General features: G+C 38.1%; 1 protein-coding gene across 2 annotated transcripts in view; it reads right to left on the bottom strand.

The window, feature by feature from the left end:
* The window catches only part of SRGAP1 (SLIT-ROBO Rho GTPase activating protein 1), a 318,022-nt gene that overhangs the window by 88,989 nt on the left and 201,565 nt on the right, over positions 1–27,468 (bottom strand). For both annotated transcript variants that reach the window (XM_009247985.3, XM_024256709.2), the window contains exons 5-6: positions 9,407–9,589; positions 8,802–8,930 (exon numbers count right to left, since the gene is read on the bottom strand). In XM_009247985.3, coding sequence (XP_009246260.2) covers positions 8,802–8,930; positions 9,407–9,589 — 312 coding nt within the window. The remainder of the gene's footprint in view (positions 1–8,801; positions 8,931–9,406; positions 9,590–27,468) is intronic.

The raw sequence follows: 27,468 nt of genomic DNA, 5'->3' as shown, positions 1-27,468 counted from the left end.
TGGTCAGGCTGGTCTCGAACTTCTGACCTCAGGTGATCTGCCTGCCTCAGCCTCCCAAAGTGCTGGGATTACAGGTGTGAGCCACCGCACCCAGCTTATGTTCCTTTTAATGTTACTGATATTTCAGAAGTTCTCCAAGTTCCCCCTCCCCAATCACAATTCCTTCCCTTCTCCCTAGACATAATTCAGTATCTGGAGTACCCACAAGTGTCCAACCCTTGTTTGGTATACTACAAATATTTTCAGCTGAAATAAAAGAATAGATACTTGGTTAACAATTGAGCCATTTTCATCAGTGTATTACCATCAATATCAATAAACTTTAGAGTTCTGATATCTAATATTTTTAACTTGGACTTGATCAAGAAATTAATTTTTACCTACTAAGTTTATGAAGGAGTCATGTTTAGTGATGGAACTCATCATAATGTTCATTCATTGATCCTAACAAGGCACAATTAAGTATGTAAGATTTACTAAAAATACATTTCAGTAGACCTCCAAAAACCATTATTTATAAATGATTAGAGATTTTCTACATTGGTAGCAATTTCTCAGAGAGATACAGAGAAAAAGAGAGAGAGACAGAGAGAGAAAGAGAGAATGCACTTTAGTAATTCAAACTAATATTGATAGGTAAAGGTTATCTCAAATAGATTAAAATTGGAAATTATTAAATATTTTTAAAACCATTAGATCACCTCTAAATATACAGAAAAGACAAACTTGTCTATTAAAGTGTTGAATTATTAAAAGTTTTAGCTGTAGTAGTTAACAAAAGGAGATTCCATTAAATACAGTGTCAATGATATATATGTAAACTGATTAGTCTGAAGTGCTTAAAAACATTTTAAAAATTGTTATTCCCCTTTAGTTTACATTATTAATTTTTACTGTAAGAAAGAGTTTTGCTGAACAAAAGTAAATTATAGCTCAGATGTTGCTGAGTTCCAAATTAGATTTCCAATGTAATAAAATATAAATTTGAGAGGTTTTAAAATATCCATAGTCTGTTGTAAGGAGGGAAGACTTAACTATAAAATGTAGGAAATCGAAGTCACATCACCCAAAGACAGCAATTTTAGCATCACTGTTGGTGGGTTAAATAGATGTTGTGGTATGCCTAAATAAGATGTAGCAACACACTTAATGATGTATTCTATTGCAAAGTGCTTAACTTGAACTCATCAGGCCTTTATGTAAAGTTCAACTTGCAAGAATATAGAGGATAAAGAAACAGGATAAATGACATAAGGAGGTAATAGACAAATCCAGAAGCTGGGGCATTTTGAGGAACACCTGTCCGTGTCTCTTCAACAGAGAATTTTGCTGGATTAGGCTTGGCACAGTGGCTCAAGCCTGTAATCCCAGCACTTTGGGAGACTGAGGTAGGCAGATCACTTGAGATCAGGAGTTCGAAACCAGCCTGGCCAACATTGTGAAACCCCGTCTCTACTAAAAATACAAAACAATTAGCCGGGCATCGTGGTCCGTACCTGTAATCCCAGCTACTTGGGAGGATGAGGCAGAACTGCTTGAACCTGGGAGGTGGAGGCTGCAGTGAGACGAGATTGCACCACTGCACTCCTGCCTGAGCAATAGAGCAAGACTCCATCTCAAAATAAATAAATAAACAAATAAATAAAAGAACTTGACTGGATTAAAAAAAACTTCAGGGACATATCATCCAGACATAATGTGTAATCCTAAATCAGATCTTGCCTAGACACATCAGCTGTGGAACATTCCTTGGGGTCACAAATGGAAATGTGGTATGTATTAGATGAGACAAAAATCTACTGAGATGGAAGGATAAAGATTATTGATTTTAAAAAGTAGGTTAGAATGATCTATGTAAAATGTTATTTCACACTCTCCTTCGGGTTTAAAAATGTGTGTATAGAGACATAGAGAAAGTCTAGCTTTAACAATGATGATCTTAGATGGTAAGAATGTGATCACTGGAAATCCTAGATAGTGGAATCAGAGAAGAGAAAGAAATAACATACAAATTGGGAAAGAAAAAGTCAAATTATCCTTGTTTACAGGTGATATGATCTGAATATTTGGAAAAAGCTAATGATGCCACTATAAAACTATTAGAACTGATAAGCAAATTCAGTAAAGTTACAGGATACAAAATCAACATTTCTATATGCCAACAGCACACAATCTGAAAAAGAAATCAAGAAAGTAATCCCATTTATAATAGCTACAAATATAATAAGATACCTAGGAATAAACTTAACCAAAGAAGTGAAAGATCTCTACAATAAAAACTATAAAACACTGATGCAAGCAATTGAAAATACAACAAAATGGAAAGATATTACATGTTCATGGATTGGGAGAATCAATATTGTTAAAATGTCCAGACTTCCCAAAGCAGTCTACAGATTCAATGCAATCTCTATGAAAATACCAATAATACTCTTTACAGAAATAGAATAAATAATCCTAAAGTTTATACTGAACCACAAAAAACCTACAGTAGCCAAAGCCATCCTGAGCAAAAAGAAAAACACTTGAGGAATCACACTACCTAATTTCAATTATACTACAAAGCTATAGTAACCAAGACAGCTATAGCAACAAAAGCTATAGTAACCAAAACTGTACTGGCATAAACATAGACCAGTGGAACAGAATAGACAACCCAGAAATGAATCCATACATCTACAGTGAACTCATTTTCAACAAAAGTTCCAGGAACATTGATGTGGTTTGGCTGTGTCCCCACCCAAATCTCATCTTGAATTGTAGTTCCCATAATCCCCACATGTCATGTGAAGGACCCGGTGGGAGGTAATTGAATCATGGGGACAATTACCCTCATACTATTCTTGTGATACTGAATGAGTTCTCAAAAGATCTGATGGTTTTATAAGGGGCTTTTCCTTGCTTGGCACATCTCTTTTGTGCTGCCACGTGAAGAAAGATGTGTTTGCTTCCCCTTCCACCATGACTGTAAGTTTCCTGAGGCATCCCCAACCATGTGGAACTGTGAGTCAATTAAACCTCTTTCCTTTATAAATTTCCCAGTCTTGGGCAGTTCTTTATAGCAGTGTGATAATGGACTAACACAAACATACATTGGGGAAAGGTCTCTTCAATAAATGTTCTGGGAAAGTTGGATACCCATATGCAGAAGAATAAAACTAGACCTCTGTCTCTCACTATACACAGAAATCAAATCAAAGTGGATTAAAGACTTACATCTAAGACTTCGAACTATGAAACTACTACAAGAAAACACTGGAGAAACTCTACAGGAAATTGGTCTGGGCAACGACTTCTTGAGTAACACCCTAGAGGCAGAGGCAAACAATGCAAAAATGAACAAATGGAAACACATCAAGTTAAAAAGCTTCTGTGCAGCAAAAGAAACAATCAACAAAGGGAAGAGAGAATCCACAGAATGGGAGAAAATATTTGCAAGCTATCAATCTGACAAGAGATAAATAACCAGAGCATACAAGGAGCTCAAACAACTCAATAGGAAAAAATCTAAAATTTGAATTTAGAATAGGTAAAAGATCTAAATAGAGATATCTCAAAAGATGACATACAAATGGCAAACAGGTATATGAAAAGGTACTCAACATCAGTGATCATCAGAGAGATGCAAATCAAAACTATAATGAGATATCATCTCACCCCAGTTAAAATGGCTTTTATCCAAAAGGCAGGAAAGAACTAATGCTGGTAAGGATGTGGAGAAAAGGGAACTCGTGTACACTGTTGGTGGGAATGTAAATTAGTACAGCCACTATGGAGAACAGTATGGGAATACCGCAAAAAACTAAAAATAGAGTTATCATATCATCTAGCAATCCTACTGCTAGGTATACACCCAAAAGAAAGAAAATCATTACATCGAAGAGATACCTGCATTCCCATGTTTACTGCAGCACTATTCACAATAGTCAAGATTTGGAAGCAACTGAAGTGCCCATCAATAGATAAATGGATAATGAAAATGTGGTACATATACACAGTGGAGTTCTATTCAGCCATGAAAAAGAACGAGATCCTGTCATTTGCAACAACATGGGTGGAACTGGAGGACAATATGTTTAAGTATTAATAAAATAAGCCAGGCACAGAAAGACAAACTTCACATGTTCTCACTCATTTGTGAGAGCTAAAAATCAAAACAATTAAACTTATGGAGATAGACAGAATGGTAGTGGGGGTGACTGGGAAGTGGGGATAGTTAATAAGTACAAAAATATAGTTAGATAGAATGAATAAGAGCTAGTATTTTTCAGCACAATAGGGTGACTACATTTAAGTGTACAATAAATTACTACACAATAATTACTACACAGTAATTTGTTGTACACTTAAAAATAACTAAAAGCATATAATTGGAATGTTTGTAACAAAAAGAAATGATAAATGCTTGAGGTGATGAATACCTCATTTACCCTGATGTGATTATTATGTATTATATTCCTGTTTCAAAATATCTCATGTACCTGATAAATTTATATACCTACTATATACTCATAAAAATTAAAAATTAAAATTAAAAAAGTGATCACTTAATATTTGCTTGTAGTATTTTCTGTTTTTTTACAATACACATGTACTGCTTCTATAATAGTTTCTATGAAAATTTATGACTTTTCTGTGGTATCAATAGATCCATTCATAATGGTTCATCATAGAAAATTTGTTAGAGAAAAGACAGATACTGACATGACTGGAAGGTAAAAGGAAACTGGGAGTTTATATAAAAAGATCTCAACTTTAATTCTCTGACTCTTTATAATGCTTTGAATTTATCAAGATACATTTACTGCCTTTCATGTCATTTCACATATAAAATGCTGTGCATTAAAAATGTTGTCTTGACTTTTTCTCACTGGAGGCATTACAGCTCTTCTCATTATTATTAGATAGCTCAGTATAAGATGTACTTTGCTAAATAAACTCACAAAGCATGAAGAATTCTAGATACCTCTGCATAATAATCAACCTGTTTCTTTTTCACCAGGAAGGGTCAAGCTTAATGGTTGTTAGGATCACCACTATATATGCAAATTGGATTCCTACAAAATAAGCAACCATTTTAGAATATACATATTCACACTCTAATTGCCTTAAAAGTGAGTCAAGGAACATAAAAATTACTTTCACTAAGAGAGTACCCAATTTCAGTTGAATATACAACAAACCAATTTCATATCATTTATTTCCAATATCTTAAGTTATATTATTTGCGAATTATTCACAGTTTAAATTTAAGACTGATCTTTCAAAAGTCCAACTTTTTTAAAAATGGAAAATCACTTGGGATATTTAACAGTTACTTATTTAGGTCAGAGTCAATTAGATCTGGAGGTTAAAAATATATGAGTTTGAAGCCTACCTCTGATTGGCTGCATAACCTTAGGCAAGTTATCTAGCCTAGCTAAATCTCAGTTTTGTTTTGTTTTGTTTTTCAATCTATAAAATGGAGAAAACACTATGTACGTCAGAGTGTTGTGATGATCTGATGAGATTATGCTGCCTGTTACACAGTAGGCACTCAATAAATATCCATGACAATGATGGTGATGACTCTCAAAATCCTGACATGCGATTCCGGTCTGATATATCCCAAGAATATTGGGGATGCTCTTTTACATCTCCACACAGATGTCTGATAGGTATCTCAGTCTTCTCAGACATAGCAGGACTACTGCTCCCACTTCAGTCTGCTTCTCCCCTGGGGCCCCCATCTCAGTAGATGGCATTATCAGTAACCTAGGAGTCATTTTTTAGGACCTCAACCTAGCAGTCATTTCTATCCTCTTTTTCACACATGGCAGCAAATTCCTATGAGCTCTAGCTTCAATCTGTTTTGATCCTACCACTTGTATAGGTCTATCACTACCACACCAGTCCAAGCCAGCATCATCTTTAGCCTGGGAAACTGCAAAGACTCTTGCTATAGCTCCCTGTTTTCACTCGTGTCCTCCTGACTCCTTTAGTCTATTTCTCACTCAGCTGCCAGAGTGAATCTTTAAAATGTAACCCAGTGATGTCACTTCCCTGCTCAAAAAACCCTTCAATGGCTCCCCATCACACATAGAACAAAATTCAAACCCTTCCCTATCCAAAAGATGCTAAGTGATAGGACTTCTGCCAACCTCATCTCCTAGCACCTTCCTCCTCACTCGCTCAGCTGCAGCCATCCTGGCCTTCTTTGCTATTCCACAGGCATCTTAAGATGGGAAGACACACCTCTGCCTCTGCACCCTTAGATATGCCAGTCCTTCTGTGTGAGGCATTCCTTCCCCAGATAGCTGCATGGCATTGCAGCTCACTCCTCTGCTCAAGTATCAGGCTTTTCCTGGACACCCCATCAAAAGAAGCAACTCCATAGCTCTGTTTCATTTTTATGTATGGCACTGTCATGACTTATTTTATATGTGTGTGTGTATACATGTACTTGTATGTATATAAATTCATTTATAGTTTGTCTCCCAACTCACACATAAAATCAATAAAGGTGAAGCCTTCATTTTATTCACTGCTGGATTCCCATTGTCAGGAATGGTGCTTAGCACCTTGTAGGTATTAAAGAAATATTTTTCGATACATGGAGAGTTTTTTTTTGTATTAAAGTTGGTTTGGATGGGCCAGGCGTGGTGGCTCGCTCACGCCTGTAATCCCAGCACTTTGGGAGGCTGAGGCAGGTGGATCACGAGGTCAGGAGTTCGAGACCAGCCTAACCAACATGGTAAATCCCCATCTCTTCTAAAAATACAAATATTAGCTGGGCGTGGTGGCACGTGCCTGTAATTCCAGCTACTCAAGAGGCTGAGGCAGGAGAATCGCTTGAACCTGGGAGGTGGACGTTGCAGTGAGCCAAGATTGTACCACTGCACTCCAGCCTAAGTGACAGAGCGAGACTCCATCTCAAAAAAAAAAAAAAAATCGGTTTGGATTTAGCCAAGTACTCCAATCACTACCAAAATGAACCCTAATCAAAAAAGCAAGAAAGAAGTTACATAAGATTAGTTCTTTTATATTCCCTATACCTTGGAGAAACCTGACAGATTTAAGTTTGAGAACTGGGGTAATAAAATTCTTTATTTTTACTCAGGAAACTGAGTAAAATCTTTTATTTAGGAAATCTAGGAGCAGTGTAACAGAAAAAGTTCCTTTTATTTCATTAGGGTGCTAGAAGAAGTAAGTATTTAAAACAACACAAAAAGTTTCTGCATTTAAAATAATCAAGTGATTACTTGAATGAAATATTTTGTAATAAACGAAAAGAGAAAATTTTCCCTGGTTTTATTTATTACTACATGGTTCTATATAAACAAATTATGACATTATAGGATAAAATTGTTTTGAGATGAAAAGAAAAAATTCACATCAGAGGTTGGGTGAGGTGGCTGGCCAGGCACAATGGCTCAGGCCTGTAATCCAAGCTCTTCTGGAGGCGGAGGCAGGTGGATCACTTGAGCTTAGGAGTTCAGCATTGGCCTGGGCAACATGGCGAAAGCCCATCCCTACTAAAAACACAAAAATTAGCTGGTGTGGTAGCACGCGCCTGTAGTCCCAGATACTCGGGAAGCTGAGGCAAAAGAATCGCTTGAACCCAGGAGGCAGAGGTTGAAGTAAGCCGAGATAGTGCCACTGCGCTACAGCCTGGGTGACAGAGTAAGACTCTGCCTCAAAAAAAAAAAAAAAAAAAAAAAAAGAAGCATATCAGAGTGTTAATAAGCTAAAAAATAATTCCTTCCCTCAACAATTCTTTTGTAGAAATCCCAAACTGTGGCTAAATGATTTGGCACAGCTAAATACATGAGACTTGAATTCACCAGAAAAATGAAGTTGTTTTTACCTACTATGTGTTTAAATTATGACAGCTACTATGAGCCATAAAATATTTTATAATAAAACTGTTGAATCCAATCAATACAAAGCAGTATATGAATAAAATTCCAGCAGATAACCCTCTGAACCTCTATGACTTTATCTGTGCTGTTTTTATGGCACTTAATCACTTGTTATCTTTTATTTGCGGGCAGTGGCATTTTTGGACACGGGATTTTTCTGTTTCATCTTTGCAGTCTCCTACAGTGTTAGCACAATGACTGGGCTACTCAGTACATGTTTTCTGAATGAAAGGATGAATTAATAATGTGGAGGGTTAAAGCTGGGGAATAATGGCAGTAAATGCTGCATACATATAATGAATATGTATTAGGAGAGCTCTAAATAAACCTAATTACTGCTTTTTTATATCATATCCTATGAGAGAACGTACAGAGACTTAGTTACATCTATAAATGTCATTTATGTGCACTGTATTTTGCATCCCAGTAATGATTACAACTGTAATAAAGTAATCATCCATTTAATCATTTCTTAAGTCTGTCTTCTCCACTTTAAATCCTAGAGGGTAAGGGCTGCATATGGCTTCTGAGAGCTTCAGCATCTCACGGTAGTGGGGGCCCAATAAACATACTTTGAATTAATGAATGCAGTTAGGGCTGCACCACTGCATAACTTGCAAATGACTGGGCCCTGTTTTAGTTAAGTTTACCAGGCTTCTCACAGCTTCACAGAATCTAACCATTTATTTTTCATTGGTTTTAGGATACACACTTTTTCACATGCATCTTACAGATGATAGTGTCTTTGTATCATGGATAATTTAAATAAAAGTATTTTTTTCTTTCTGAGTATTACGTAAAATAACAGTCTTAAGAAATGATAGTATTTTCCAGTCAATGAAATATGGTTATTGTTAATTTCATTTTAATATGGAAAAGACAAAAACTTCAAGTACTCACATCAATTAAATCAGAAAGATCATGAATATAGTACTTGAAAACTGAGGCATTGGTGGCTTCAAGTGTTAGGAGATATTCGTTCCGTGCCTTAATTGATTTTAGCTTATTTTCCGAATATTTTGCTTGTCTCTGGAATGAAGAAGATCCAGGCATTTGGAAAGAATGCAAAGTCATTTTTAATCAAGACAGAGAAACATACATGAATTTTTATTAACCTTAACAATTTATTCCACATATACAAATGACCCTCAAAGTCCTTTGCCAAAAGTACATTTTGAATCTGATTTAAATAGCAAACTAAAATTACCCAGCTATGGGGAATAATAACAATGTATTTGGGCTTCAGGCCCATTCGCAATGAAATCTCCTTGTTAATATTCAAGTTCTCCACACTGCGTATTGAATACTTGGCATTTACCACTAAATGATGTCCAGCTGTTATTACATGATTTTTACATTTCCTAAACATTTCTCATTCCCATGGGAGGAAATGCATGTCTTTTCACAGTAATTTACAATGTGTGGATATCAGCTATTGCATCAGTGTTCTTAGTATTGTCTCCTCAAATGAAGGCAGAAGAGCTCTGCAATCTCTTTTTACTTACTTTTTCTTTCATTTTTTCAATTTTCTTTACAGAGCTTCGCCGTTGATGTCTCTCCTCTAGTCGAATATGGAAGACCGGATCACCAGATCTCCCAATTTGCTTTTCCTCTTGTTTTTCAGCCTCTTTCAGCTTGCTCTCTGCACTGATGCTCTCTGCATGATACATATGGTATGTTTTCATCACCTGTGGAAAAGTGACCGAAATCGTTACAAGATGTCTGTCTGTAATTTAGAGAGTGAATGGGAACCATTTATATGACATATACGATATACATACCACCTTCCAAATGGCAGAGGGGAAAAGTCAGATTGTCAGTAAAGTAAGTGAATTATGGACTACTGCTTCTACATAAAGCACACAGAAATATACAAATTCATCTGCCAGACAAAGGCACTTAGAGGACAGGATTTGATGAAAAAATGATTTACGGAGTCTTATGCATACTTTTCAATGTACTTGAAAAGTTATCTTAAGCTTAAAAGTATTTCTGTAAAATCTCCTCTACATTATTAATCTGCAGAATAAACCATTTATTCATGGATCGATTTTAGCCCAACCCAAACCCAAATTAGTATAGTCTTTATTAAAGGAATTTTATTGCATAAAATCTATTTGTCGAAGTAAAAAATGTAAATATTAAGGTTCATACATAATTTTAGTTGAAAAAACATTGTTTTTCTGACCACAAAGTAATACTTTATGTTCAATGTAGAAAACATTAATTTTCTTAAAAAAACAAACAAACAAAAACAAAACAAAACAAAAAAATAGGCCGGGTGTGCTGGCTCATGCCTGTAATCCCAGCACTTTGGGAGGCCGAGGCAGACAGATCACTTGAGGTCAGGAGTTTGAGACTAGCCTGGCCAACATGGTGAAATCCTGTCTCTACTAAAAATACAAAAAGTTAGCCAAGTGTGGTGGCACACCTGTAATCCAGCTACTCGGGAGGCTGAGGCAGGAGAATCACTTGAATCTGGGAGGTGGAGTTGGAGTGAGCTGAGATTGTGCCACTGTACTCCAGCCTGGGTGACAAAGTGAGACTCCATCTCAAATAATAATAATAATAATAATAATAATAATAATAATATAAAATAAAATAAAAAGCAATCAAAAATAACCACTGACAAGATTTTAGTATAAAGCCTTCCAGCCTTTTCTCTATGAAAACACACACACACACACACATACACACACATACACACATTTCTTCCTTTAAAAATGCCATCTATGGCTGGCTACTGTAGTGAGGGGATGGTAGTTAAAACTAAGGGCAGGGCATGGTGGCTTCACGCTTGTAATCCCAGCACATTTTGGGAGGCCAAGGTGGGAGGACTGCTTGAGCCTAACTAAGAGTTTGAGACCCGCCTGAGCAACACAGCAGGACCCTGCCTCTACAAATATAAAAAAATTAGCTGGGCCTGGTGGCATGCACCTCTAGAACCAGCTACTTGGGAGGCTGGGGCGAGGGGATTGGTTGAGTCCGGGAGGTGGAGGTGGCAGTGAGCTGAGATTGTGCCACTGCACTCCAGCCTGGGTGACAGAGTGAGACCTTGCCTCAAAAAAATAAAATAAAATAAAAACAAACAAATAAATAAAATAAAATGCCATATATGATTTCTCTCTTTAAAAAACTGAGATCATCCTATATTTGTAATTTTTAGATTGCAATGTCCTTTGCCACTTATATATCAGCACACTTTCCTCTATCATTAAATATTCTTCTAAACATAATTTTAAGTGCTACATAGTATTTGTCTATATGATTGTGCCATAACTTAATTCCCCATTGTTAAAAACTTTAGGATATTTCAACTATTTGCTTTATAAAGTTGTGTTAAAAACCTTTGATGTATATCTAATTTCTTCTCTTAGAAATGATACATGTAATTTGAATTTTAATAAATTTAGGAATATATAGAACATAACAATTTCATAATGTATTAAAATTTATAGAATGAATCCTCAATTATTACACATTTTGGCTATATTATTATTACAAAAAATGTTTGTGTACAAAATTGTGTCATATTTCCTAGGACAAATTTTCAGAAATAGAATTGCAGTGTTAGAGAATATGCACATTTTTGAGACTTAGTAATATATTGCCAATTTTATAGTCAGCTAATTAAAATAAACTGATCTATTGTGTTATTTCTGAAAGTATTTCAGACAACATATGTGCTTAATAAATATTTTCTTAAATAATAAACAATCTATTCATTATTTTTATAATAGTATCTATAAATTGGTATGTAATCTCTGTACTCTTAGGTACAGGAGAGTAACAGTCACAGATTTCAGAGTCACAGATTTTATCTGAAAATCATAATTTTTCCAATATAATTTCAGTATGCTTTCATAAGTCAGACATCCGGGTGAATTCGAAAACCTGTGTATTTTGAGCACAATTATGCTCCTTAAAACAAACAACACATGTAAGGTGTGATGACTCCAATGCAAAGGATGTATCAAGGAGCACACCCAAACTCGGCACCCAGTGCTAAGCATTCGTGGCAGTACTTTCTTATAAATGATGTCAAATTCTCATCCCCAGAAGACAGACGTCATTTCATATGCAAATAACCATGTTACTCAGAGCCAATTTTATAACCAAGGTCTAAGAAGCTGAGAATAATGCAATGTTTTCAAGTAATGAATTTGATTTTTCTCATTTCAAGAGATGAGTTTTTAAATAGTTTGAGACCTGGAAGCATCACTGGAATAAATATATTTATTTAGGTTAATCCATATGAAATTGCTGTTTCTGTAGGTTATTAAAAAGGTGGAAAATCAGCATTTTCTTATGGTTCAACTTAACACATGTTCTCAAGATGACTATTTTGAAGAGCAAAACATGGGGTTAACGAAGAACCTCTGCTTATTTTCATAAAATCTGATGATGGCTTTCCTTAAAAATGTAAGCTGGTAAATCATGTCAAAGGCATTACAGAGCCAGAACAAAGTAAGGGCTAAACTATAAAGCACTGGCAGCTTTTTCTGAGCCATGTGTAATTGGAAAGTTGTCTGTTTTTAGTAATTATTGAACCTGTCTGGGAGAAGTTTGGTTGGCTACTCCAGCTAAAAAAGCAAAATAAAATAGCAGTAGGAAGCAGCTGAGCAGCTGGGAAATGAAAAGGGAGTCACCCTGCAGCTGGGCAAACAGCAAAAGGTCAACGAATCTACACACACCTTGCATTTCTTTCTAGGCTTGGCTCTGTTATTCCCTGCCTGAAGCAAACCCACATACTATTATATTTGGGTCTTGGTTCCAGTTATATCTTAAAATGAGATGGTGTACACACACACACACACACACACGCATACGTTGCTCAGCTGTCTGTATTCTTGCTAATAGGAGTGAGGAAATGAGAACATGTGACTCTCATTACACTTGGATGAAAAGGCACCTCAGGCCACCCCAAGTATCTGAGAAACATTTCTTTTAAATATATTATCGCAAAGAAAAAATCTGAACTTCTGACTCTTGCTTGACTTGGACACTGAGGACTAGTATAAACAGATAGTTTGCACAAACTAAGCCTAAGAGAAAGGATACTGCGCTGACTGCCAGCAGGGTGTTGCTTACTGACTAGTGTGGGTTAAAAGGAAAACATTTGAGTTTGACCTAACGCTGGAAAGAAAAGAGTGTATCTCATCATAATGTGGTTCAGCACAATAGCTGAGTATTCTCTACTTAGTTCAGTGGTAATTTCCAGAAAGCAAATTTCTTTGTTGAGTTTTCCAATTTGACTTAGGGTTTCCACTATTCACTAAAATGTTAACAGTTACAATGAATGAATTTTAAAAGTTGGGGGGATAAACGCTAAAAGCTTTTTCGAGAACTCTAATTGCAGATAATGAATGCAGGTACAAACTGCATTATTTAAAATGTAAGCTGTTGACAGAAGTCAAATGTATTTTGTATTTAAAATAACAGACAGTTCTCTTTCTTTTTCAGAGAAGTAAAGGAAAGCTTTTATTTTTTACAGGTGCATTTTTAATACGTACTGCAAAGAAAATAACAGCTTCTCCACCAGCTTAATGCAAACACAAGCCTTTGCATACCAAATGACCTGACAGGCATATAGCCATGTAAATGTACTCCCATAGCATATTTTCCTGTTTGAATTCTTCTCTACTGAAACTTCATGCATAATTCTCCATTCAATACACCTAATTTATCTTTCTTGCTCCATTTTTCCTCAACTGCTGAAAAAACAGTCAAGTAGAAAATGACCCACATCATGAATTTCCTTAGGAGATTGGGATATCCTGTAGGATAACTTGCACAGAAGTTAATATTTTTTTTCTTATTGACATGCCTATATCATGTATCTGACACCACTCTTATAGTTTAAATCAAAATAATAAAAATACCTGTAGCAAATTTATTACTTCGTGTTAAGAAATCACTATATATCTGAAAACTATATGTGTTGGAGAAGATCAATAGATTAATGCTATAGTTTCTACTTTTTGACTACTGGCTCAAAAGTTAGAAGACATGGATCCCAGGAATGGATCTACAATTACTAGGTATGGGGAAGTTATTTAATGCCTCTGATTACTTTACAAGGTCGTCATGGATGCCAAATTGTGTGTCTCTGTGTGTGCGTTTTTTTAAATTTAAATTTTATTGAGTATTTACTATATATATCTATGTATACAATATATACAGATATGTACATATATATGTATAATTTACTTTAGCAAGCATTATATAATGCTCACTATGTGCTAGACATAGTTTTCAGCATTTTACAAATAACATATTTAATCCTTCTAGAAACTCTTATGAAACAAGTACCTTTATTCTTCCCTTTATGTTGATGAAAAAACTGAGGCATAGAGAGGTTATGTAACTTGTCCAAGGTCACACAGCTGGTAGAGCAAAGGTGGGAACCCAAACAGCCTGGCTTCAGATGAGGTGTTTTGGACTGCTATGCCATAACCTTTGGAAAGTCTAAAGTATCATACAATTGGAAGGCCTCTTTATCTAAGGGATACAGTCACTCTTAGTTATATGTAGGAATAGAGGAAAAGAGGGGATGAAAGATATTTATGTATTCAACATGTGCTTGGTGCTTACCACCCATAACCCACTGATGGGTGTGAAAAGAAATACTTGGTTTCCATCTTCTAAGAGTTTAAAATTTTGGAGACTAAAAAATGCGCCTTCGATATTCTGATGGGCACAGATGAAGGGAGGGCATCCAGGCTAGAAAGATGGTACAAGCAAAGTTCTAATAAGGCAGGGATGTGGGAAAGTGCACAGGTGAGGTGGGCATGAGCAGACCAAGATGGCAGAGAAGGGGTCCAGGGAAGAACTTGGAAAGTAGATGGTTGGGTAACAAGCTGAAGGATAAGACTAGACAAGTTGGCATGGGCCAAAGAGTCTTGAAACCCCCACTAAGAAGGGCATAATGTGTTCTATAGGTGTTGGTGAATCCACAGTGTTGCAGACAGTATGGTCAAAGCAGTGTCTTAGTAATAATATGGTGGAGATACGCAGGATGGCTTGGGGTGACTTCATTCAGTGTGGAGGAAGAGGGAATGGACAATAAGAAAAAGAATCCACGATGACAGTTATAGGGCCTTTTCCCTGTTACCATTCTCTTTGACCTTTTCTTAAACTTGACATGATTCCCTCTACCATGGAGTTCAATGCTATCAGACTGGTCCCAACACCCATCCAAGCAGCAATTTGTGTACCACTCTGAGTCAGTCACTTACGGCTCCCTCCCCAGAATTTATATGTTCCTGCCTCTGCAGCTTCTCCCAAGCAAGTCCCTGAGCTGCTGTACCCCAGCACCTTCTCCTTTTGACATTTGACCCATTCTCCATGGCAAGCTTAAATCTCACCTATGGCTAAGTGTTCCCTGGCTTCTCAGCCAGAGGGATCTTATTCTTCTGACTGCCAAGACAAGTATTGTCTTTCAAGACAGCTCTTCATTCAGAGTCTTCAACACACAGCACTTTAGCTATATGTCACAGATCTCTGTGTACCACCCAGATTGTGGACTGTCCTGTAAGAAGAGCCAGGTTACCAGTCATGTTTATGTACCTTCAGATTCTTAAAACTGTCTCATATATAGTATGAGTAAAATAGGTGAGAATCAAATGAAGGGTAAGAACCCATTTTATAGTAAGCTTGTCCATCCACTTATTCACTTAACAAATATTTATTAAACATCTACAATGCGCCTGGCATTGTTCTTTTCTATTCTCGGCTTCCAAAATAGCACCAGCAATAAATACCTGGGATTGGACTAATGGGATGACAAATAGTTCTAAGTCATTTGTGAAATATGGTTAGTGTTGGAATTTAGGGCCTCTCAGAAAAGAAATGATGTGGTGGTTTGGCAGGGAAGGGAGATGAAAAACAGTATGTTAGTGACAATATTTCCTAACTCTATATAGCCTGCTGCTTCACTAAATCCATTAATCACTAAAAGCTCTTCTGAGAAACTACATTCTTTGCGTTTCTTATCAACTACCTAAGATAAAGATCTATTTTCTACAATCAATACATAAGAGGACTCTAACTGTAGCTGAATTTCTGCAAGTGCCAGACTAACCAAACCACTGCGGTAGTACCACAGCCTTGGAGGCCCACGCCCATTGTTTCCCAAGAAACTCTCAGGTGCTTGGGGAAAGCCACCAGGGCCACCTTCAGCTGAACCCCAGGAACCTAACACAGCCACAGTACCTCCCTCCAGGTTATGGCCTCTCTTTGGGCACGCTCTCTGGCGGCTTGAGACAGTGGTAGTGGGCAGGAATTCCCTCAAAAAGAGCACTCAGGACACTGTGTGCCATGATCTTTACATCTGCAATCTCCAGTCTTCTTGCTCTTTAGTACACCTGGCCAAACCTGCTGATGAACACAGATTCTGGAACCAGGAAGACCTGGATGTGAGTTCCAGTGCCATCAATTCTTAAGTGGGCAAGTTTCCTAATGTCCCTGAGCTCCAGTTCCTTCGAGGTAAAATGGGGATGAAATGACAGAATGTAAGCACACAGCACGGTGGGTAGTTATGATTCTTGACAGTGTCTAAGGTATGATGTAGAAGTAACAGTGCAGGCTTTGGGCCTTCATATCCAGGCTCTAAGCAGATAGGTACAGGCCAGTCTCCGAAAGGCAAAGCAGCAGAGAGAACTGAGGTACAATAAAAGCAGACCAACAGATGCCTTTTTGCTATTTCATGTTGAGAACTGGGCTAGCCCAAACCTCATAAAAACTAAAACAATATATCAGTGAGGATGGCCTTGGAGGCGAATGCAAAGACACTTACACGTTTATAAAACACTTCTGAATTCACACTTTGAAAATGCTTTCGGCCTGTCTACACACACCTCTTATAATTAGCACCTTTTTCAATGTATGCTGACCGTTACTCTAAAATCAGGTAGACATTAGCCCAGGTTTCAGGTGCAATGTATACTGATTTTATTTATTCATCCACCAAACAGTTACTGAGTGTCTGAATACCAGACACTGTGCTAGGCCTTGAGACTAGAGATGAAAGACATAATCTCTCCCCAGCAGGGGTGACACAAAGGCCAGCCTACTCTTACTGCACTACAAATAGGAAGTGGATATATGCAGACATGGGAGAGGGGCAGTTACTGGACTTCAGGGTAGGCTGAGTGAGAATTAGGTAGAGAAAAATTCCCAGGCTTCTTTGTAATCAGCTTATATTTAAGTCTGGAAGCCCATTTAGGGAGAGAAAAAAAATGGATAATATATTTCATTTATATAAAGGATATAAAGGCATGAGAAGCCAGCCCTTAACATATATCTACAATGGATGTCTCTGTTTCTCAGTTCCCATCCCATCCCCCATCTCCCACTTAAGGCCTGCAAGTGAAACCAGAAAGTTTTTTTTTTTTTTTTTTCTTGTTCCCAGCATCGGGGCTGAAAGGGTTGCTGATCCCTGAGGTCATGAGTGGCCAGCAGCACTGTTACAATGATAAACTTTCACAAACCCACCTTCTCTCCCTGGGCCAATGTGGCTCTTCATAAATCAGTGAAAGCAAAGTTTACAAAACTTCAATTACACTTGCAAAGTAGCATTTATAGGACAATTCAGTTTGAGTAGTAGCATACTCATGGTTAAGAGCTCAGACTCATGAGACAGACTGCCTGGGTTCAAATCCTGCCTCTGCCCTTACTTGCTGTGAGATCTTTGGCAAGTAACCTAACCTTTCTGTGCCTCAATTTCCTTACTGTAAAATCAGAATTACAATATTACTCACTGCCTAAGGTGGTGGGGAGGATAAAATGTGTTAACACATATGAAGAGCACAGAAGAAAGAGGCTGACATATAAGTGCACAATAAATGTCAGCTATTGATATTTGAAAAGAACGCCATTAAATAATTCATTTTAATAACAGGTCATAATTTTTCCATGATTGGAGGGATTGTTGTTTCTAATAGAGGTAAAAGGAAGAAAATCAGCAATATTTCCATTTATATACTACTCTGCTTTTGCCCTGCTATAGAGAACCACCTGAGACTGAGTAATTTATAAAGAGAAAGGATTAATTGACTCACAGTTCTGCAGGCTGTATAGGAAGCATGGCTGGGGAGGCTTCAGGAAACTTACAATCATGGTGGAAGGTGAAGGGGAAGCAGGCATGTCTTACGTGTCCAGAAAAGGAGGAAGAGGGCAAAGGGGGAGGTGCTACACACTTTTAAACAACCAGATCTTGTGAGAACTCTATCATGAGACAGCACGAGCAGGATGGTGCTAAACCATCAGAAACCACCCCCATGATCCAATAACCTCCCACCAGGTCCCACCTCCAACACTGGGTATTACAATTCAACATGAGATTTGGGTGGGGATACAGAGCCAAACCATATCAGTGAATATGTTAAGAATTTTAGCAAAGCTCTTTATTTATTTATTTATTGAGACAGAGTCTCACTCTGTCACCAGGCTGGAGTGCAGTGGTATGATCTCGGCTCCTTGCAACCTCCACCTCCCGGGTTCAAGCGATTCTCCTGCCTCAGCCTTCAGAGTAGCTGGGATAACAGGCATTCGCCACCATGCTGGGCTAATTTTTGTATTTTTAGTAGAGATGGGGTTTCACCATGTTGACCAGGCTGGTCTTAACTCCTGACTTCAGGTGATCCGTCCCCACCACAGCCTCCCAAAGTGCTGGGATTACAGGCATGAGCCACCACACCTGGCCACAAAACTCTTTAGAATGAGCAAATAGACCAAGGTGAACAATTAAATAGCATGAGATATGGTCTTTATGGCAAGTTTATCAAAGGAAATTTGAGATACATTGTGACTCCATTGAAATGAAATCAGCATAACAGTCTGAATTTATCATCAAATTATATTTATAATCCAAACAAATGCTTTGAACAAAAGGCACTGTCTGGGACTCTGTACTCTGCTGGCTAGGGACTGCCAAGTAACCAAATGACAGGGCAAACGAGATGCAGAGACTAAGTAAAATAAAGGGAAAAATAGAGAACACATATGCAAAGGGAGGCAATAAAGCTAAGAAAAATCACAGAAATAATCAGCTTCTGTTCACTGTAGTGTTAATACTTTTGTTTCAGGAGTAATACAGAGTAGCATTTTTTTTTCTTTTTTGGGGATTTAAAAAATATTTTTATTTGTAATTGACACAAAAAATTGTACATATTTATGGGGTACAGTGTGATGTTTCACTCTATGCATACTTTGTATAATGATAAAAAATAACTAAAAAAGGTAATGTATATAAAATGTTTGATGCAAAAATAACATTAATATTATATGAAAATATGTACATTGCTAAAAAGTAAAAGCACTGATACTCATACATTTAGATGGGTCAAATAATGCAGCAGAAAATTCATAGACAGGCTAAAGAAATGTTTGAAATGTGCTCAAGATCAATAACAAGTGAAGAAACATGAGGCAGATTTTTTTTTTTTTTTTTTTTTGCTTTGAAAGCTCATGTCACTTGTTTGTAATAGGAAATCACGTCATCCAGAATTTAGAAAGTGACTGTGAGGGCTTGTTGTCGGTTGCCGGGGGCAGGAGTGGGTGACTTATGTGCAGAGCTAGGTCCGTGGCTCTGGTCAGGAGCAGCCAGGCCTGCTCCATGCCTGGCTGCTGGATAAACCAGTTCTCTTCTGACCCACAAAGCAATCCAATGGTGGGGCAAACTCAGGATCTCTCTCAGCCCAGAGATCTGACTGATGAGGCAGAGTTTTTAACTATTTGTAAAAAAATGGAAGTATCTCATACTGCCATTGACACAGCCAGGTGGGAGGCGGTCACTGGAGAAACGCCAACTGGCCTGCCCATGGGGTGTAGCCTCGGGAAGTTTAGGCCCTTTGCAGTGGGAAGGAGCTGGTCCCTCCTCTTCCTGTGTAGAACCTGAGATTCAGTCTTCCAGTGGGAGAAGCACTGGAGCATGGGACACTGTCCCAGGGAGAGTTCTGTTTCCCCCTTTTCTTCCTTTTCAACAAATAAAACCCTGTCTTACTCACCATTCAAATTGTCTGTGAGCCTAAATTTTTATGGCCATGGGACAAAGAACCCTGTCTTTAGTTGAACTAAGGAAAAGTCCTGCAACACCATAGCATATTGAGATTTTGCCCCTAGTAAATTTAGAGAGTAGCATTTTTAATGGAAAGGTCTATGAACAATGAACCTGGATTTTGGTCCTGGCTTTGCTGCAAAATAACTCTGTAACCTCAGCCTTTCTGACCCTCATCTGTTAAAGACGACAACATGACAACATGAGGTCTCTCTATAGGATCAAAATTAGGGAAACAATCAAATCTAACTTTATACCTCAGGCACTTTGAAAAGTGTGGGATGAAAGACAAAGTACAAAGTAGAGGCGTGATCACAGAAGGAAAAATTGATCGCATAACTTCTGCGTGCAGAAGGCTTCCTTTCAACAGAATTTTAATATATCCTTTAAAAGGAGAATATCTGAAGCTCAGAGGAAATAGTGTAGGATGACATTTAGGAGTAGTATATGAAAACAGTGTCCTTACTGTTATTCCAGTTTTTATTTTCTGTTGGAGCCTTCAGTCTCCCATGCAGAGACCGTGTGACTCTAGGGCAAGGTTTATGCAACTCCTACAAAGGAGGTGGTTCGTTTATGTGTCCTCTCGGATCTTTTCTAACTCTAAAATTCTATTGATATTGAATCCATGATTTCAAATTTTTATCTCATAATAACTAAATTCTGTAAGAATTTATTATTTGGGGAAACATATAACATACTTCTCAGTGTCAGGGTAGATGGCAGCTAATTTTTTTTTTTTTTTTTTTTTTTTGAGACAGAGTCTTGCTCTGTCGCTCAGGCTGGAGTGCAGTGGTATGATCTCGGCTCACTGCAACCTCCTCCTCCCAGGCTCCAGTGATTCTCCTGACTCAACCTCCCAAGTAGCTGGGATTACAGGTGTCTGCCACCACACCCAGCTAATTTTTGTATTTTTAGTAGAGACAGGATTTCACCATGTTGGCCAGGTTGGTCTTGGACTCCTGACCTCAAGTGATGCACCCACCTTGGCCTCCCAAAGTGCTGGGATTACAGGCATGAGCCACCGTGCCCAGCTGGCAGATAAATTTTAACCAAAAGAAAAAGCCAGTGTAACAACAAATTATACTAATTATCTCCTTCTGGTTCTGTTGACTTGAGACAGCAAGGAGTCCACTGTGCTATGCCAGGGATGTAAGATTCCTCCTGGAATTCTCCATGGGCTCCGAGGCCATAACTCATCTGCTTTGCTGAACAGAAATTATATCTAGAAATGAACAATGCCCCTATAGTCTGTCTAGCACACTGTTAAATTGATGAACCTTATACAGGGATATCTATTACTCTAGTGACTTTAATTAGCTCCCAAACTGATTATTGATCAATCATCAAGTGCTCATTAAGGAGGAAAACCCAGGAGCTATTTGGTAGGTGTGGGCTGACATACTTACAGATACGCTACATGCTTCTATTTTTGATGGTTACATTTAAGTTAAATCAGGGCATTAGTCATCTTTTTCAAAATGTTAAATTTAGCCATGATTTTTAAATGTTAACATAAATTACAATTAGTTTCATAAGATTTTGGTACTTTAATAAAACTAATGAAAAAGGATCAACTTACCCTAAAGAAGATAAATTGTTTTATGCCTTATTAAAAAGAAAATGTTTCTATTTGTAAGGAAAGTAAAGTGTACTTATAAATCTTAATCTGCACTTGCTCTTTCCAGCAGTTATTGGAGGCAGGTTCTACTTTAAGTCTTTGAGTCATAGGTGGGGTTATTGGTTTTGTTTATCTCTAAGGAACTCTTGATTAACATTCATATTCAGCAAAAGTTTCTCAATCCCTCTACTATGTACAACAAATAGGCCTTGTCTTATTTGACTTAATTAATGTTCTATTGCTAGAAATCCAATTATGTTTTCTTCTTTATTGATTTATGCTAGTTCATTAGTTCATAATTTTTTATAAACATAATTATCAATTTGGTGTTATACTACAGTATCTGCCCACTTCACAATTATGAGATTTCAACATGAAATAAATGCTATTTTATCCAATAAATTCTAATTTAGCAAAAGATTCTTTTCCTTTCTTTTCTCTTGAGTACTCATTGTAGTGGGGTAAAGAGAGAATGGTAAGGAAATGGGATTTTAATAAATCTCAGTTTAATGCTTTGCTTATTTATTTATTTATTTATTCATTTATTTATTTTTTGAGATGGAGTCTTGCTCTATTGCCCAGGATGGAGTGCAGTGGCAAGATCTCAGTTCACTGTAACCTCTACCTCCTGGGTTCAGGTGATTCTCCTGCCTCAGCCTCCCTAGTAGCTGGGATTACATGCACACGCCACCACGCCTGGCTAATTTTTGTATTTTTAGTAGAGACGGGGTTTCACCATGTTGGCCAGGCTGGTCTCGAACTCCTGACCTCAAGTGATCTGCCTGCCTTGGTCTTCCAAAGTGCTGGGATTACAGGCGTGAGCCACCGCCCCCTGCCTGCTTCATTTATTTTTACATCAGTGATTTGCTAACACTCTTGCAATATTAGCGTGTACGGAGTTCCCTGCAGAGGCAATGTTTCACACATCTGTGCTTTCCCTCACACACTCTCCTCTTTTTGGAACGCTTTTCCCATCCATCCTTTATCACTAAATTCAGGTGTCTGCTCCTTCAGGAAGTCTCCTGAGTGGTTCCATGCTTGCCCAGGGCCGCAGAGATCTCTATCTAGTCTGGTGCCAAACACTGTTCATGGACATATCTCACCAGTCTAGCTCCCTGATCACAGGGCTGTGTGTTACTCGGCCATGCTCAGGACTTACATATTTGTAGAAAGAACCCATCCCCAGCCATTCAGTGTTTAAGACTTGGATGCAATAAAAATAATCCTATAACAATTTCAGAGCAGAAGCAACAATGCTTTTAGTACTTTCCATTTATCTGATTTAGAGACACGACACAAATTCTGAGATTTCGGACATATGGGGAGTAACTGCATTCCACAAATTCTAAGACCTTAAAGTCATAGCTCCTCTCTCCGTACCTGCTGGCAGCAACCCGGAAAGAAGAGAGGAGCACTGTCCTAAAAGAGAGCCCATTCCATTTCTGAACAGCTCTAATGGTTCATCCCAGGAATCAGAATGCTTGGGTTCAAATACTAGTTTTGTCTTATACCATGTTCCTGGGTTTACTCACCACTAAACTGGGAATAAGACTATTACCTGTAAGGTTGGAAAAATGAATACAAAAAATAAATAAATGAATAAATGAATACATGTCAAGCCCTTGCAGTGATCACTGGTACACAGTGAATGCTTCATGAATGCAATACAAGTAATAAAGTACTCCACTCTTCTATCACATCTGCTACGGTCTGAACGTTTGTGTCCACCACAACGTCATATGTTGAAATCCTAACTCCCCAAGGTGATGACGAGATTGGGGGGACATAACCAGGGTGATCAGTCATGGGAGCAGAGCACTCATAAATGCAACTAGTACACTTATAAAAGAGGCATGAGAGAGACCTCTTGTTCCTTCAACCATGTGAGGGCACAGCAAGAAGGTATCGTCTATGAGCCACAAAGGGGTTTCACCAGATACTGAATCTGCTGCTGCCTTGATCTTAGATGTCCCAGCTTTAGAACTGCAAAATAAATTTCTGTTGTTTATAAGCCACCCAGTTTGTGGTATTTTGTTATAGCAGCCGGAACAAACTAAGAAAATCTGTTCAGCCCACAATAGGTATAGCCTATCCAGTGCTCACTTGTTTATTCTCACACATCTGAGAGGCCGGGGAGCCGAGGGATGGTCTTTGTTTTATGGGTCAAAGCAACTGAGCTGCAAAGAGACTTAATCATGCCCAATAAGTCAACAGAGAAAGTCGGTGATAGAGAAGGTCATTCAGAAAGTTCTTATTTCAAAAGCAGTTTTCATACAATGTCTTCAGAGGCACTGAAATACAAGTTTAATCTACTGAAAGAAATATCCAAGAGTTTGCACGTGGAATAGATATTAACCAGGGCCACAGTGGCAGCAGGAGCTAAGCAATAGCCTTTGGTGGCAAAGGAAAAGTTTCAAGTAGTTGGCAGTGTTGAAGGGGAAAGCACATGCATAATGAAAGGCCACCAAATTTACTAGAATTTCAAAGTCACCTGCAACTTTAAATATTTAGTTCTTAGGGAAATGTTTCACATGGCTTCAACATTACATGTGTGTATTAGACCTCTATATTACAAGGTTTAGTATATGAAATATTTACACTGAGGACCCAAGATACTTCAGAATCTTGAAATCATTAAAGACCCACACCTTTAGAATTGCAGCATCAACTAAAATGGAAAGGCTGCTATGGAATCCTTTTCTTTTAACGAAAAATGGTTCCGAAATTGACACGTATATTCTATGCCTCAAATTCAATACACCTCACTCCTTTTATTGGAACAATAGAAAAAAAAAAGAGAGAAATAAGAGGCCTTTGTTAATCTGTGCAAGAGAGCTTTTTGAGTTTGCAAACTGCTTTTGACTTGATATCTAACCATTTTTTTTGCTGCCTATGTTCTTTGCAATCTCGTTTTAGTAGCTGTTCTGAAATCATTCAACTTCTGATTTTCCCTCTTTCCTTAGATAGGGCTCCAGAGGGAGATTCTATGAATGTACCTTGTGCTTTTTCCCAACTCTGTGCCTTGGCTCTCACTGCTCCTTTTCCTCAGATGCCTTTCCCCCGTTTCATCTCTCCTCTTACTGAAATCCCGGCTATCCTCTCAAGTCCATTTTTAGACCTTTTCCTCTCTGCAATTTTCTCAGTCCTCAACTTGGACCCCTCTCTTTGGATCTCCAAAGCCCTCTGCCTGAACCTATCTGTGGGTACATAATAGTCTGTGTTATGTACCCACACTATATTCACCAGTAAAAAGGGAGTACAGCATGTGGGCTAAGCGCATAGTCTGCCTTGTCTGAGACTTCCTAGCTGTGTGACCTTGGGCAAGGTACTTTACATCTCTCTGCCTCAACTACCTCCCATGGTTGTTGGGAAAATATAAAGAACTAATTACGTAAAGTGCTTGGAATAGTGCCTGGCACAAAGGTTAGCTGTTATTATGTCCTAACTTTAGCACATCTGCTAGACTGAAAGCCTCCTGAACTGGTACTGTCTCACCTGAAGCTCCTAGCATGGCAGCACACACCTCATAAGAACCTACTTGCTAATCTGAATTAAAATAAAACCCGGGTTTCAGTTCCAACCTGGCCATGAGTTAGCTCTGGGACGTTAGTGAATCACTTAATCTCTCTGAGTCTTCTGGATATTCTTCCAAAATGAGGAGGTTAATTTGAACATTTCTTTTTTTTTTTTTTTGAGATGGAGTCTTGCTCTGACCCCCAGGCTGGAGTGCGGTGGTGCGATCTTTGCTCACCACAACCTCCTCCTCTTGGGTTCAAGCGACTCAGCGTTCCAAGTAGCTGGGATTACAGGCGCGCATCACCACACCTGGCTAATTTTTGTATTTTTGTAGAGATGGGGTTTCACCATGTTGGCTAGGCTGGTCTTGAACTCCTGACCTTACGTGATCTGCCTGCCTTGGCCTCCAAAAGTGCTGGGATTACAAGCATGAGCCACTGCACCTGGCTCTAAATTTGAACATTTCTAAAGGTCCATTTCGGTCCCCAAATGCTATCAAACTATGGCAGGATCAAATTCACATAATCATGTTAGAAAACTATGCCAGTGAGTTAAGATATGTTGAATTGGATCATCTGATAACAACTGATTTAGAGTTTGATTTCCTTTACATAATTTTTTACATTTCTACTGGTCAACATTTCTGGTCCAATTTCAAACAGTAAAATCCAAGAAAGATGCTTCTAATTTATTTTGGCAAGTATCATATATATTTAGTATTAAAAACGGCTAACGATGTCTGTCATTAAAGCATTCTAATTACTTAAAAATTATAATACTGTATTTCAGAATATAGTAATTTGGACAAAATACTTCATTGAGAAGGATTCTGGATATAAAATATTCTTTAGAATTTTTTTTTCACTAAACTATACTTTCTAACACGTTCTCATTTCTAAGCTAAATAATTACATTGGGGTTCATATGGCTCACTTTTTTTTTAAAAAAAGACAGCCTTACTTGTGGTATATAAACATTAATCATAACTAATTCTTAAATATCAGAAAGAAAATGAAACTATAAGCAGGAGGTAGGAAGCAGGTGGCATCACTGATCAGCAGAATGCCCTCAAAGATGTCTACATATAAAGTTCTTATCAAACAGTTCTTCTCAAAGATCCTTGAATTGCTCATTTTATTAATCCCGATCATTCTGGCAGAAAAACAAAGCCAGGTTAAATTAGCTAATCTAGTCTCCAAAGTCAGTGTGTGTCAAGGCCAAGATTAGAATTCAGAAGTTGCTCACAGAGAGTCACATGACCCCAATCCCTCTTTCTTTCCACTGAAGTGTCTAGCAATCAAAGCCAGGGGAAGGAGGTACGGAAATCCTTTGTCAGCCCAAGGTCCCTAAATAGAGTGTTTTTTAAAAAGTTTTCCAGGAGGCATCATGGAGAATGTGGTATTCCAAAGATATTTTCAGTTTGGGAGAGTTTTACATATTCCTACTCCTTATTTCCCTTTGTTCAGTGTTTTGAGACCCAGGCCTCTGTAGTCTGTCTCAAAGGAATGAATTTTCATTTTCACTACAGAAATATATATTTCAAATTCTTAAAATGCCCTTGAGCTAAAATAAATACGTAACTCCCACTCCTCCCTTCTCAAGGTCAAAAACCTCTTTGAGGCTCACAGAAAAATCTTCCGATATGAGGTGGCAAGTATCTTGGGCTCTCGGAATGACTTTTCAACCTTGCCTTGGGCATGTTTCTTCTTTATAGAAGGATGTATTAGCTCCTGGTCTGTGGGAGGCTCACAAAACCATCCAACAAAGTTTCCCTCCACAGTCCTCGGAGGCTGTTTTCAAGGAAGGGCTTGAAATAATAAAGAGCATCTTTTCATTCCCTCTAAAAAATAATTATCTTTTATTTTTTATTTAAACGTTTTAAAGAGACAAGGGCTTCAAAGATACGTAAAGGCCAGGCTAGATTCTGTGCTCACATCAACTCTGTTTTTTAAACCGCTCCTGTGAAAGTTACTCAGCCCACCTCTGGGTTTGTACCAGGACAGCTTCCATCCTCCATTTACATTTGTTAGTCATTGATACGGTTTGGCTGTGTCCCCACACAAATCTCACCTTGAATTGTAATAATCCCCACGTGTCAAGAGCGGGACCAGGTGGAGATAACTGAATCATGGGGGTGGTTTCCCCCATGCTGTTCTCATGATAGTGAGTTCATTCTCAGGAGACCTGGTGGTTTTAGAAGAGCTGCCCCTTCACTTGGCACTCATTCTCTCTCCTGCTACCCTATGAAGAGGTGCCTTCTGCCATGACTGTAAGTTCCCTGAGACCTCCCAACCTTGGGGAACTGAGTCAATTAAACCTCTTTTCTTTATAAATCACCCAGTCTCACGTATTTCTTCATTGCAGCGTGAAAATGG

The sequence above is a fragment of the Pongo abelii genome, chromosome 10 (genome assembly GCF_028885655.2).
Source record: "Pongo abelii isolate AG06213 chromosome 10, NHGRI_mPonAbe1-v2.0_pri, whole genome shotgun sequence".
Taxonomy (NCBI): Eukaryota; Metazoa; Chordata; class Mammalia; order Primates; family Hominidae; genus Pongo; species Pongo abelii.
Note: the sequence above shows the minus strand (reverse complement) of the source record. Positions and strands in the feature narration are given on the sequence as shown.